This window comes from Ahaetulla prasina, chromosome 14, assembly GCF_028640845.1.
Source record: "Ahaetulla prasina isolate Xishuangbanna chromosome 14, ASM2864084v1, whole genome shotgun sequence".
Classification (NCBI taxonomy): Eukaryota; Metazoa; Chordata; class Lepidosauria; order Squamata; family Colubridae; genus Ahaetulla; species Ahaetulla prasina.
In genome coordinates this window covers 18,074,667-18,088,754 of record NC_080552.1, presented here as the reverse complement: position 1 = coordinate 18,088,754, position 14,088 = coordinate 18,074,667, and the positions used below count along the sequence as shown (strand labels likewise).

General features: G+C 42.6%; 1 protein-coding gene across 1 annotated transcript; it reads right to left on the bottom strand.

Moving 5' to 3' along the window:
- Positions 1-4,663: 4,663 nt before the first annotated feature.
- On the bottom strand, positions 4,664-10,674 carry BHLHA15 (basic helix-loop-helix family member a15). The gene is made up of 2 exons (XM_058157799.1): positions 9,976-10,674; positions 4,664-6,955 (listed from the first exon to the last, which is right to left on the bottom strand). The coding sequence occupies exon 2, from the start codon at positions 6,753-6,755 to the stop codon at positions 6,243-6,245; it is 513 nt and encodes a 170-aa protein (XP_058013782.1). The 5' UTR covers positions 6,756-6,955; positions 9,976-10,674; the 3' UTR covers positions 4,664-6,242.
- Between the last annotated feature and the right edge of the window lie 3,414 nt (positions 10,675-14,088).

Here is a 14,088-nt window from a genome sequence, read left to right as displayed (position 1 = left end):
CTAACTAGAGCATACAAAACATTTGCCAGACCTATTCTTGAATACAGCTCATCCGTCTGGAACCCACACCACATCTCTGACATAAATACAATAGAACGCGTCCAGAAATATTTTACTAGAAGAGTTCTTCACTCCTCCGAAAACAACAAAATATCTTATACCACCAGGCTTGAAATCCTGGGATTAGAAAACTTACAACTCCGCCGACTTCGACATGACCTGTGTTTAACACACAAAATCATCTATTGCAATATCCTTCCTGTTAAAGACTACTTCAGCTTCAATCGCAATATTACAAGAGCAAAAAATAGATTCAAGCTTAATGTCAACTGCTTCAAACTTGATTGCAGAAAATATGACTTCTGTAACAGAGTTGTTAATGCTTGGAACTCATTACCTGACTCCATAGTCTCTACTCAAAATCCCAAAAGCTTTAACCAAAAACTGTCTACTATTGACCTCACCCCATTCCTAAGAGGACTATAAGGGACATGCATAAGAGCACAAAAGTGCCTACCGTTCCTGTCCTATTGTTCCCTTTCATTATATCAAATTAATATAGCTGATGCATATTTTTTTTTACTTATATATATATTCTTCATGATATGTTGTTTTATTTATGACAATGTTTGTGTATATTGTTGTGACAAAATGAAATAAAAAAAAAACCAGTAGCAATCGCGGTGCGAGGCTCCGCCCAGCCGCCCAGCTATCATTACTTCCTGGTTTTAACCAGCTTTTAACCAGGAAGTAATGTGTTTTGTACGGCGCATGCACTTCCGAACCAGTAAGGAAGGTAAGTAGATTTCACCCCTGGACTGAATCAGAACATCCGATTAAGGCAGCTATTGTTCTTAGGTTCCCACCCAGCCCCAGAAGGAAACAGAAAAAAAAAATCTGACTTTAAATAAAATGTTCTTTATTCTTAAAAAAAGAAAAAGAAAAAAAAAACACACACACTGGTGTTTAAACAGCTACCAAATAAGACCCTGCCTTATATTTTCCGAAACCCCGAAATAAGTGCTTGGCTTTATTTTCGGGGAGGTCTTATTATTTTGGGGCGCGTGGAGCAAGATTACTCCCCGACCTCCGGACTTTCCGCCGTGAACTCAAGACCTTTCTGTTTTATCGCGCAGGGCTGGCCTAATACACTACGATTTTTAATTGGGTTTTTTTTTATCATTTCTCTATTATAGTTTTTAAATGGGGTTAGCCAAATTGAATAAGATTTTTTAAATGTTTTTAATTCTTATTTATAAAATTGTTGGCTGAGTCCTTCGGGAGAAGGGCGGTATAAAAATCAAACAAACAAACAAACAAACAAACAAACAAATAAATAAATAAATAAGATGGGGCTCCAGGCATTGACCACTTGGTTGCTGCAGTCGTATTTTCTACAATCGAGTTTGGAGCAGTTGACCTTGAGTTTGTATCGATTGTTTGCCCGTGTATTATTGTGGTTGAAGCTGAAGTAGTCATTGAGGTTCTTTGTTGGCTCCAGAATGATTTCTGGTTCATTGGGCACCAGCTTTTAGTTTAGTTTAGTCTAGTTTACTATCACGTCATTGCACATGGTACGACGAAATTAAATGCCGTCCTCAGTGTACATTATAACTATATAATCTTTTTATTTAAATAGATGTTCCTGGGTGCCCTGCCCACTACCACCATGGAATGGGATCAAAGAACCGGTTACATGATGTTGAGCGTTAGAAGACACCCATCAATCCACAACCGTTGTAGAAAATGGTCTCCCGCAAAGGACTCAAAACTTCCGCTAACACAAGAGATGCTGAGTTTTCTTTCGGGATAATCGTTGAACTTGGTGTTTGTCAACCATAGCAACTTCAAAACGTGTAGACTTCAACTCCCAGAATTCTTTTGTTGGCTGGGGAATTCTGGGAGTTGAGGTTCACACAGGTCTTAACGTCGCCAAGGTTGAGAAGCGCTGGTGGAACTCTAATGCAAATACATCACAACAGGACGAGGCTGAAGGATCTCAGTGAGCAGATGACCTCACAGGAACGGGTGAAAGAGGACATCGTTATCCACCCACTTCTGCTATGGAGTAATAGAATGGCAAGGAACAGCTGTCTATCTCTAGCTAGGCTGGGAAGGATTTGATGGCTTTCTTCCATCTAAGGATCTTCAAGTGGAGAACTGTGAATTCTTGAAAGACCTCTCCAGGTTTGAAGGTTGTCACTTGACGTTCTTGCAGGAAAAGAGACAAACTGGGGGATTCCAATTTTTATGCTAAACTAATATCTTCCCTTTGGACCATAAGGAAGGCTAAGCGCCAAAGAATTGAGACCTTTGAACTCTGGTGCTGGAGAAGACACCTGCAAGTCCCTTGGACTGCAAAGCGATCAAAGCGGTCAGTCCTAGAGGAGACCAACCCTGACTGCTCTTTAGAAGGCCAGATCCTGAAGAGGAAACTCAAATCCTTTGGCCACCTAATGAGAAAGAAGAACTCACTGGAGAAGAGCCTAATGCTGGCAAAGATGGAGGGCAAAAGAAGAAGGGGACGGCAGAGAACGAGGTGGCTGAATGGAGTCACTGAAGCAGTTGGCATGAGCTTCAATGGACTCCAGGGGATGGTAGAGGACAGGAAGGCCTGGAGGAACATTGTCCATGGGATCACAATGGGTCGGACATGACTTCGCAACTAACAACAACAATATCTTATCTGAAAGTCAATTGGTGTAGTGATTAAAGGCCCTGGATTGGAAACCAGGTGATCGTGAATTCTAGTCCTGCCTTATGCATGAATCCAGTTGGGTGACTTTGGGCCAGACATTCTTATTTTATAACTTGTTCTAATCAAGGGGGAAAATCATAATTGTTTTATGCCGGATGAAGATTTTAATGCATGGAAGGAATATTAAGGAACTAATAACTAGTTTTAAAAAAACTATTTACAGTAATTTGTATTGTGTTGTAAATGTTGTACCTTGATGAACGTATCTTTTCTTTTATGTACACTGAGAGCATATGCACCAAGACAAATTCCTTGTGTGTCCAATCACACTTGGCCAATAAAAATTCTATTCTATTCTATTCTAATTTACAGTAATTTACAGTAATTATGAAACTGGGGAATAAAATTCAGCCCGTACATGTAGGATTAAAAAGGGAGACCAGAAAAATTATTCATAAAACTAGTTTTTTTTTAAATGTATGGGCTGAATTTTATTCCCCAGTTTCATAATTACTGTAAATTTGTTAGAAATATAGGTGTTATAAAAATTAGAGAAAAATGAAACCAATCCTAACAGGAACTTGAATCAGAAGCTCGCCCAGAAATATTCTTGACAAATTATCAGAAAAGGAAGAATAGAAAAAAGAATAATAGCTGCGGTTCATTCGTTTATCGTATTCCGCGGTGCTGCTGTTTATTCCAGACAGAATTTCCCATCAATTCAAAATTAGCTTCCTGATCATCCCTTCTGTCAATCAAAGCACCTTTCTCTTCACCCAATCAATTACCATTTGCTTTCTAGTCTAAAAGGCTGTGAAAAATACAGTGGTATTTTTGCTGGTGGTTGCTATTCAAGATTATTTACATTGTCAATGGATACCACGATAGGACAGCAAAATTTCAGATCTCCAGCATTCTGGGTCAAGGATGACCAAAATTTGGATGGTCAAATCCATACCTAATGCTTGGGGGGAGGAAAGATTCTTGTGCAGTATTTCTCAACATGGCCACTTTAAGATGGGTGGACTTCAATTCCCAGAATGGCTGGGGAATTCTGGGAATTGAAGTCTACCTCTTCAATTTGTCAGTTCTGGGAATTGAAATCCACCTCTTCAATTTGCCACCTCTTCCGTTTGAGAAACATTTGTCTAGAACACGGCTTATTAATGAGATGCACAAGACAATTTGTCTTCCTTTCACAGTGGCTGATACTCTTTCATGGTTTGGCTGTGTGGGGCAATCGTGGCAGGGGAAGCTGGGAGTTGTAGTCCCAGATTATGAGGGGGTGGGGATAATATTTGAGTTGACGTCCAGACCCAGCCATCTTTAAGTGGCCAAGTTTGAGAAACACTGCTCTTGCGGATAGAGATGTTACGTAAGTAAGTGGGACTCCCTTCTAAACATGGCCGGAGGTGGGCTCTCGGTTTTCATCTCAACGTTCTAGAACCGTGATGGAGAATCTATGGCATGCGTGCCACAGGTGGCACGTGTAGCCATATCAGTGGGCTACATTTCGGCCTCCGGAGGACCTCCGGGGGGAGGGGAGGCCATTTTCAGGGTCCCTCCCCAGACTCCTAGAAAGGCTTTGGAGCCAGGTGAGAGAAAAACGGGCCTACCGGGCCATCGCATGCCAGGAGCGGGGTTGTGTGGGTCATGCACACATGCGCAGGGGCAGGTTTTAATTATGGGTGTGGCCGGTGTAATTATGGGTGTGGCCGCACATGCGACACCCCCCCACCCTGCCCCCACCCCTCCTGGCACGTGATGGCAAAAAGGTTAGCCATCGTTATTCTAGAAAATCAGATCTGTTTTTACCTTTGGATGCTTAAAGCTAAGGATAGATCTGGACCCTGTTTCAGTCTTCAGAGTTCCCACTTCTACCAAAATAAACCACCAACTTGGTCAACTCTGTACATGGAAGTTAGAGAGCTCCAGGGGATTCCCAGAAAGAGCTCAAGGGTGTTCCAGTCACCCAGTCTCCATGAACAGCTTAGAAAAACATCTGTTCATGTTCCTTAACCATCATCAGCAGAACGCGAGTCCCAGAATACAGAAACGAAGACCAAAACACTCTTGACTATTTAATTCATTGATTGAAAACATAAATCTTCCGTCAGCATGCAAAATACAGACAGCTAAATGAGAGGCTATTTATGGTGGGGTTTTTTTTAAATATTAAAACACAAAACATAGTCTACGTAGATCAAAACCCTGAAAACGGGGAGAAGGGAATATTTATTCTCTAGTCATTACTGTGGTTCTATCCTGACGCGCCAATTTCTATTGGAATAGAAAAGTTACTTTGTCCTGATCCCAAAGGAGATGATGATGTTAAAGCCCCTTTTTTGCACAAGGTCTGTCTTCTAAAATTGAGAATTTAGAATAACAGAGTTGGAAGGGACCTTGGAGGTCTTCTAGTCCAACCCCCTGCTTAGGCAGGAAACCCTACACCACTTCAGACAAATGGTTCTCCAATCTATTCTTAAAAACTTCCAGTGTTGGAGCATTTACAACTTCTGGAGGCAAGCTGTTCCACTGATTAACTGTTCTCACTGTCAGGAAATTTCTCCTTAGTTCTAGGTTGCTTCTCTCCTTGATTAGTTTCCACCCATTGCTTCTTGTCCTGCCTTCAGGTGCTTTGGAGAATAGCTTGACTCCCTCTTCTTTGGGGCAGCCCCTGAGATATTGGAAGACTGTCTCCCTTAATCCTTTTTTTCATTTCTTTTCCGTTCTTCATATGTTTTAGCCTCCAGTCCCCTAATCACCTTAGTTGCTCTTCTCTGCACTCTTTTTAGAGTCTCCACATCTTTTGTTTACATCGTGGCGACCAAAACTGGATGCAGTCTTCCAAGTGTGGCCTTACCAAGGCCTTATAAAGTGGCATTAACACTTCATATTGCATCTAGAGTCCTGCATGCTGGTTTATCAATTAAAAACACACACATACAAACATATATATATAACATTCATACAAATTCTAACAACTAACATGAATTTATCTAGTTTGAGCTTGAAGTCAGAAACGGGAGTGGGTGGGTGTTTTATCGATCTCCAGATGTTGAGGAGCTAACACGAACATCCCTCATCTTGGATCATAAGGGCTACAACTAATAGGAAATTGAACTTGAAAAACATCTGGAGATCTTCCTGACCTGGGATAACTAACAGCTTGCAGTTTACATTCATTGTAGGAATATTGGCTTCTTTTCTTTTTTTAAAAAAGAAGTTAAAAAAATTCTTACTTTTTAAGACACTAAACTATATTAAAAAATCTGGATGGATTATAACAGAATATCAGAGTTGGACGAGACCTTGGAAGTCTTCTAATTCAATCCCATGCACAAGCTGGAGGAGACCCTGTGGGACCTATAAGACTCTATACTTATGCATGTAAGTAAGATGGATTCATGCCCAGATCCTCTCGTAAATCAGAAGTTCAAAGCTGGGTTTCCATTTTGCAAAACTACAGAGAAAAGTCACATACGTCCACTTGACGTGTTGGATGTCTTCCTGGACCCTGGAAGACCACTGCAGACGTACAGCTTTAGCTGCCTTGTCTGAAGCTATGAATTTGGGTGGAGTACTTCTGAAGTTGCTCCTTGGGTTCATCTCCTTCCTCATACTGCTGTTGGTAGTGTTCGTAGAGTTTGGACTTGCCTTCAGAGCCCGTGCCTTCAACCGACGGGTGGTGTCCGTTGGACATCCTGAGAATGGTGGACGTGAGGGACTTAATGTAGTTCTTGGCCAACGTGAGGGTCTCAATTTTGGAGAGCTTGTTCTCGGCCCGGACGTGAGGGATGACTTCCCTCAAGGCTTGGAAGGCATTGTTGAGTTTGTGCATGCGTTGGCGTTCGCGTTCGTTGCTCTCCAGCCTCCGCAAGCGCCGATCTTTGCTGCTCCAAGGAAGTTTGGAGGTCACCTTTGGGCTTTCCTTGTTCCTCTTTTCCTTGCGCCGTGAATATTTCAGAAGATCATCTCTGCTCTCAGTGGGTTCTTGGCTTAAAGTCTCTTCACTGACCGCGTTCCGACGCTTGGTTCCTTTGCTTTTGGCCTTCATGGTTGGGGCAACCAAAGATCTAGAAACTAGACTTTCATCTCCTAGGAGAAGGAACGCCCGACGTCAACCCAAGGACAGATCCTTTTTTGAACAAAGACCTCAATTGAAGAGTTTCTCTAGTTATGTCTTCATCTTCCTCAGATGTCAGCTCAACCGGGTCTTGGCCTAGACATGCTGGGATCCATGGAAGTTGGGGAATCCTGTGTATAATTAAAAAAAAAGACTAGATTACTTTGGAGAGATTTCTTTAATAAAAAATTTTCTAGTGGTGAAAGAAATGATGCCCATATAGAACATTTCCACACTCAAGCTATGTTTTGATTTTTTTCCAAGGAATTTCTTGCAAGGGAGAGTTTTACGATAGCTTTGCTGGCTGGGGGATTCTGGGAGTTGAAGTCCTCCAGGCTTAAAGTTGCCAAGGTTGGAGACCCCTGGTTTAAACCCAAGAAGACATTATTGTCTTCTTGGGTTTAAAAATGGCAATTCACCCAACCACTTTTGTTTGTCTACATATTTCCATTTATTCTTAAGGGGCACCTAGAGATAGTGTGAAAACCTCTACATCAAACCTTACTTCTCTCACATATTAAAATCACCCAGAAGGATCAGCTTCTGAGGTATTTTGAACTTCTACAGAAGATCTACAACAGTATTTCCCAACCTTGGTGATTTTAAGAGGTCTGGACTTCGACTCCCAGAATTCCACAGCCAACAAGTTGCCAACCCTGAGAAACACTGGTCTATAGTAATTCTGCCCAAAGTTTCTTGGCACTTAAATAAGAATGAAAACATAATATATTTCCAAAAAAAGAAAGGGCGGGGGCTTTTTTTAAATTTATACCCTCCCAGAGTTGTAAGTGCTCCATCATGGTGGTTTTCAAAAATAGGTTGGACAACTATTTGATTGGGATGGCATAAGGCAGGGATCTCCAATCTTGGCAACTTTAAGACTCGTGGACTTCAACTCTGAGAATTCCTCAGCTAGCAAAGCTGGCTGAGGAATTCTGGGAGTTGAAGTCCACAAGTCTTAAAGTTGCCAAGGTTGGAAACCCCTGGTATAAGGTTTCCTGTCTTGAGCAGAGGATTGAATAGAAGACCCCAAAGATTTCCATCTCATTCTATGTTTTATCTTTTGCACCCAAAATGTGTTCTCCCTTTTTTTTACAACCATGTAGTCCCTTAGTAATAATAATTATCTGCTGCTAACTCCGCATAGGTGTCAGGAAGGGCACCCAGCCAGTAAATGCTCAGCTCTATCCAGTTACCCCGATTCTACCCCAGATTAAGGCATTACAGGTGGTTAAAAAAAGGGAGTACCTAGTAATAATAATATCTTATATATAATTATGTAATAATGGGTTAATAAGATGAATGGCATGGGCCACCAATTTGGTTGAACTGAACTCTTTATCACCCTTCTTTACAATTGTTTTACTTTCTTGAGCTTTGGGGCTGAGAAACCCTTTAAAAAGAAATCCCCCCCCCCGACTCCATTGCAAAGAAATGCCACTTGAAACTTATTTATTCCCAAATGAAGAGAGGACGTTTTTGTGGCAGGTTGTCCATCAAAGTCCACTTTCTTGCAAGCTTTTAAAATACATATATTTCAAGGTTGGGCATACCTTTAAAAACGTTCATTGCTCTTAAAAGGTAAAGGTTCCCCTCGCACATAGGTGCTAGTCATTCCCGACTCTAGGGGGCGGTGCTCATCTCCGTTTCAAAGCCAAAGAGCCAGCGCTGTCCGAAGATGTCTCCGCGGTTATGTGACCGGCATGACTAAATGCCAAAGGCACATGGAACGCTGTTACCTTTCCACCAAAAGTGGTCCCTATTTTTCTACTTGCATTTTTTACCTGCTTTCGAACTGCTAGGTTGGCAGAAGCTGGGACAAATAACGGGAGCTCACCCCATTACGCAGCACTAGGGATTCGAACCGCTGAACTGCTGACCTTTCGATCGACAAGCTCAGCGTCTTAGCCACTGAGCCACCGGGCCGTTGCTCTTACTGCCCTGCTTTCGAAGGGTGAAATACCTAGATGCAGAAGCTTATCATTTGGCCAAGGCAGCCAAAATTGCAAATTATTGGGACAGGATTCGAAGGGGAATGCAAAGGGAATCTGGCAGAGCTGAGAAAACTTCCCAGTTAGAAACACCCAAATTAAAATCTCGGCTGAAACAAAGTTGAATGAAACACCTTGAGTGAAATCCACAGCCCACGGGTGCAAGCCAAGAATTGTTATAAGGTAAAGCCAATGTACAATGTACAACACAGAACAATCTAATCGCTTGTCCTTGCAACAAAGGTTAATCAGGTGTTCACATCCAAAAAGAAAGAGGAGGAGGGGAAGGGAAGGGAAGGGAATTCGGACGTCATGTAACTCCTCAGTCCTTTGGATGGAACAGGAGGGGAGAGAAACATCGAATTAAACCAGCATTATTATTTCCCCCCCACTCCATTTTCAGCTCACCTGTTGGTGCAAAATGTATTCAGTTCAACCCAGGAGGATTTTTACATGGGCTTAATCAACACATCGGCTCGGCCATTGTAATAAACCACCATTCTTAGCTTTCACATCTGTGGGGTGGCCAACCTAGGTCTGTCCCCTGGTCATGTGTGAACTGGTCTTTGAATAACTCTTCTGGATATTCATACTGGGGTGGCTTTCTCATCTAGGACTAAAGCTCTCAATATTCCCATTTTTTTTTTCCTTTGGAGAGATTCGGTAATTGGTTCCTTGGTGTGCTTCCCCCATGTTCGAGATCCAGAAATCGATAAATGAAAAGGACTTGGGGGTGACACGATAGCGGTGCGCCAAAATCTTAAGGGGCTGCCTCAGAGAAGGGGGGGGAGTGTCAGAAGTTGTAGGTGCTCCAACACTGGAGTTTTTTTTAAGAAGAGATTGGACAACCGTTTGTCTGAAATGATGGAAGGTTTCCTGCCCGAGCAGGGGGTTGGACTAGAAGACCTTCAAGGGCCCTTTCCAACTCTTGTAATATTGTTAAGATAACCATGCAAAGAAAAGTTCCTAAGTCTTCAATTTAGGGAAAGAGGATTTTTAAAGGCATTTCAAGAGAGATCGGTTGTCCTCTGTCGAGTTTTTTTTTTGGTAGACCACCGCGCAAGAACCACCGATCAATTTGATCACCCTTTCTTTCATTCCCAAATATTTGACCAGGATGGCTCTGAATGGAAGAGGCTAGAAATGATGAAGTTCCTTACCTGAAGCAGGTGCCAATGGCATCCTTCAACCGTTCCAACCTGGCATGGATCATAAAAGACGCAGACCGGGCCTCAGCAGGAGAAGGTGACCCATCTCCCAGGAAGCCAGCCCTCTGCCCATCCCCATCTGCAACGGACTGTTCACCTGGGCTAGGACACGTCACTTTAATGCACTAACAGGTAGGGAGGCGGAGTCTGGCATGGCCAAGTCTATTGCAAATAAGCCAAGAACGGCAAGATTTTCGAGCGGAATATTTTCCCCGTCTGGCTGCAGCTCAACTTGGATTCCAGAACTTGGGGTGAGCGTGTTCTTCTGGAATGGTGCAAGTTGGGGTGCTACTGATGGCCAACGTCGGAGGACTCAAGCCCTTCAGTCAACTGCAGCTTTTAGTCTCTGGTTGCACGTTTTTTTGAGCGTGGAAAGGAAGGTGGCCCCAAACGCCACCGTCATTTCTGAAATGCCTCGTGCTTTCCTTAAGTCGCGGAGTTTCCTAGACGCATTCGTTTACAACTCTGGGTCTCTTCAGATGGGGCAGCTGTGGTTGGGGGATTGGGGGGCAAGTGCCAATCCAGGACACAGAGGCGAAACCAGGAGCGGGACATTTGATCCTCAAAAGCTGAGGTTCTGATCCATAGATTTTGTCGGTGGGAAAAGCCATTTGGCTCAAATAAGAACAACTGTGAAAGATCCAAGGGAAAGAAATGAAAGAGACTTGAGGAAAAAAAAAAGGGAGAAGGAAGAAATGTAGTTTAATGTTCTCTTTGGGTGCAGGCCAAGCTACAAACTGGTTCACCTAGTTGCTTCTGACACCCCCCCCCACCCCCACAAGCACACACACACACACATAATCACACATACACACACATACACTCCGGCCAATATCAGATTTCATATCTACTTAAGAATTCATTTATTCAACCTCCAAACGGTATGCTTTCTTAACTTTGGCAAACGTTATTGTAGAACGAAGGAATCACAGCGCTTCTCAGGCCAAGAAGCCAAAGTGAAGAAAACAAATACAGTTTACGGGAATATTTTGCTTTCTTAAAATGGCAACTTTTATGGAGAAAATCTATGTGGTCGCAATCAATCAATCAATCAATCAATCAATGTCACTCACCTCAAAACAGAAGGAACGTCAGATTCCAGGCTTATAAATATATAGCTTTATTTTTATTTTGAATATTAAATAAGGTTCTTTAAATTACAAGCAGCCTTGGATCACACTATGCATGATCAATATACAGTAGAAATCTTAACAGTTTTAAAATTTACACACAGTTTAAAGATAAATTCGACCTGGAATTTAATTAGCTAGCATATTGCCACGAACCTCATCGCTGTATTAAACCCCCAATCGGAAAAATGCTTCCCCCTATGATTTTCGTTACATAAATTTCCTGATGTACAAATAGAATAAAACGTCGTATATATATATATATACACACACAGAATTGAAACGGCTTTATCATTACCCACCACTGTGCAAGATCAGACAAATGGCTAAACAGAACCGGACGTCTTAAATTCATTCAAGTTTTAACTGAATAATAATAAAATAAAATGAGATTAAAAACCAGGCTGTGGAACAGAACGCTTTGTTACCTGCTCTTCATCAAATGTTTCTCCTCTAGCATATTTCCTGAAAGACATTTTAATTTTCTTTTTTTTTTCTCTTCAGAAGTATTTTATACAAATTAAAGCTGAGGCCATTTGTTTCCTCTGTTTTTATTATTAAGGCTATTTCTCCCAAAGCAGTTACATTTCTACTTCCAATCTAAATAGCCCCTTTGCCCCCCCACCCCCGGTAAAATTTTAGACAATTGTTTTTCTCTACCAAAATCCCCAGAGTTCTCTCTCTCTCTCTCTCTCTCACTCACTCTCTCTCTCTTTCTTTCTTTCCTTCCTTCCTTCCTCTCTCTCTTTCTTTCCTTCCTTCCTTTCTCTCTCTCTCTCTCTCTCTCTCTCTCTCTCTCAAAAAAAAAGGAAAAAATCTGCATATGAATTAATCTAAAAACAGTGTTTAAAATGTACACACAGGCAGCTTTCATTAGTGTCATTTTTAATTTTTTTAAAAAAGAAAACTTTCATTTCTCACCCCCCCAAAAAAATAATAATAATATCAGCAGCATTTATTTATAAAGGACGGAACTCGGAAAGGATTTAGCTGTTAAAAGCCTAACTACAAATATTCAATGGGGATGGTGGCTTTCCGTAGAACGGGAACCTCCGTTAGTGCTACTACTGGTCCATTTCCATCCCCCTTCCACTGCCCCAAACAAAAGGTTGATAGACTGGTTTATCTTGGGAGCTTATGAGTCTTCCTGAAATTGCGTCCTTAGGGATTGTTCTAACAGCAGCTCTACCGTAAACAAAGCGTTCGCCTATGTAAGAGAACTGTGTCAAGGCATCCAAGCCTGACGTATCTTCTTTGCGAGTTACTCCAACAAAGGTCGTGGTTTGCAATGCTCCTGATCCCACCTACATTTTAGTGCAAACGGCCGTCCACCAGCATTGGCTCTTGGCATAACCCGTCAGTTACCCTTTAGAACAGAGGCCTCCAACCTTGGCAACTTTAAGACTTGTGGACTTCAATTCCTGGAGTTGGAGTTGAAGTCCACAGGTCTTAAAAGTTGACAAGGTTGGAGACCCCTGCTGTAGTACCTCAGAAACTAGGACCAGAGGACAGCTGGGGCTGCTGAAAACATCTGGCGAGGCTCAGCTGCCTTCAAAAGCTCCACCGTGGGCTGGATGACCCAACGGAAAGCTTCCTTAAGTCAATCATCTCCACACTGGTACAACACACATACACACACACACACATGTAGACACGTGGGGACCTCTGCTAAGTTGTTCAGTTATTCAAAGGAACAAGTCACACACTGAAGGTGGGCTGAGCTGGGGTGACAGGAAGAGGACAGAGAAGTTAACAACTCTTAAATCTAGAGCAGGAGAACGACCTTGGTTGACCAAAGGCGGCCACTTCTGGATGTCTGCTAGCTTCGATGTCCTGCAGAAATAATGCTAAAGAGAACGGCTTTTTCTAAGCAAACGCACCAAATTGAACCTTCTCCAATGCTCCAAGCATGTCGAGATCATCAGGGAAATTGTAGTGCAAAATAACAACAACAATAATAATAATTCAGGAGCCTCAACTCAAGGAAAAGATATAATCTGGCCATGATGATATATAAGTCAATCTTTCAGGGATCTATTGAGAAACTTGGAGAAGCTGGGCCGGATTTGGGAAGCGGAGGATACCACCTCAGCTAAAAAAAAAAAAAAGCAAATGTGGGACTTTCAATGGTCGATACTTGAATTTTAAAAGCTCGAATAGCTAAAGAGATGCATGTAGATTTCAAGCACAAGGATTTCTGGTGCAGCCTGGGGCATGGCGGACCTGGAACTCTACCTTTTCAATGAAACACAAGAGTTCCTTTGGGCTTATCCAAAAATAGGCGTTTGTCATTCTCGTGTTAAAAGTTTAGACATGGGATTAAAGTGAAGTGAAGGAGGGTGAGGGGCAAGGCAGCAGGAAGATGCCCCGAGAATCTGGAGAAAACCCTGTAATGTAGGGTCAAGTCGGATTCTGATACTCAATTGCAAGACTCCAAAATGAAGGGAATACTACTAACATCCACTTCACTCAACTTTATCGCCATTAAGGCATCTTCTGCCCTGGAGGGAGCGTTGATCTGATGTATTTGAAAGGTGTCCCTGGGGACAGCTGCCACAAACAACGTCCACGTTCCTACCACACCAAGGCCGAGGGCCTAGGCAGCTCTGCGACCCAACGCAAGAGTTGAGAAGGCTCAGCTTTGAATTCCCTACGTATCGTAATCTTATAGAAGAGGTCTCACTTCAGACTGCAAGTTTCTCAAAGAGTGGAGAAGGCCAGATCCAAGGCTGTCAGTTAAGAAGGTAATTCAGTGCCTGGAGAAGTTGGATCTGTCAAGGACCACCACGTCAAGAGCAGAGCTCTCTAAGGCAAGGGTCTCCAACCTTGGCAACTTTAAGACTTTGTGGACTTCAACTGCCGGAATTCCCCAGCCAGCTTTGCTGGCAGTTGAAGTCCACAAGTCTTAAAGTTGCCAAGGTTGGAGCCCCCTGCT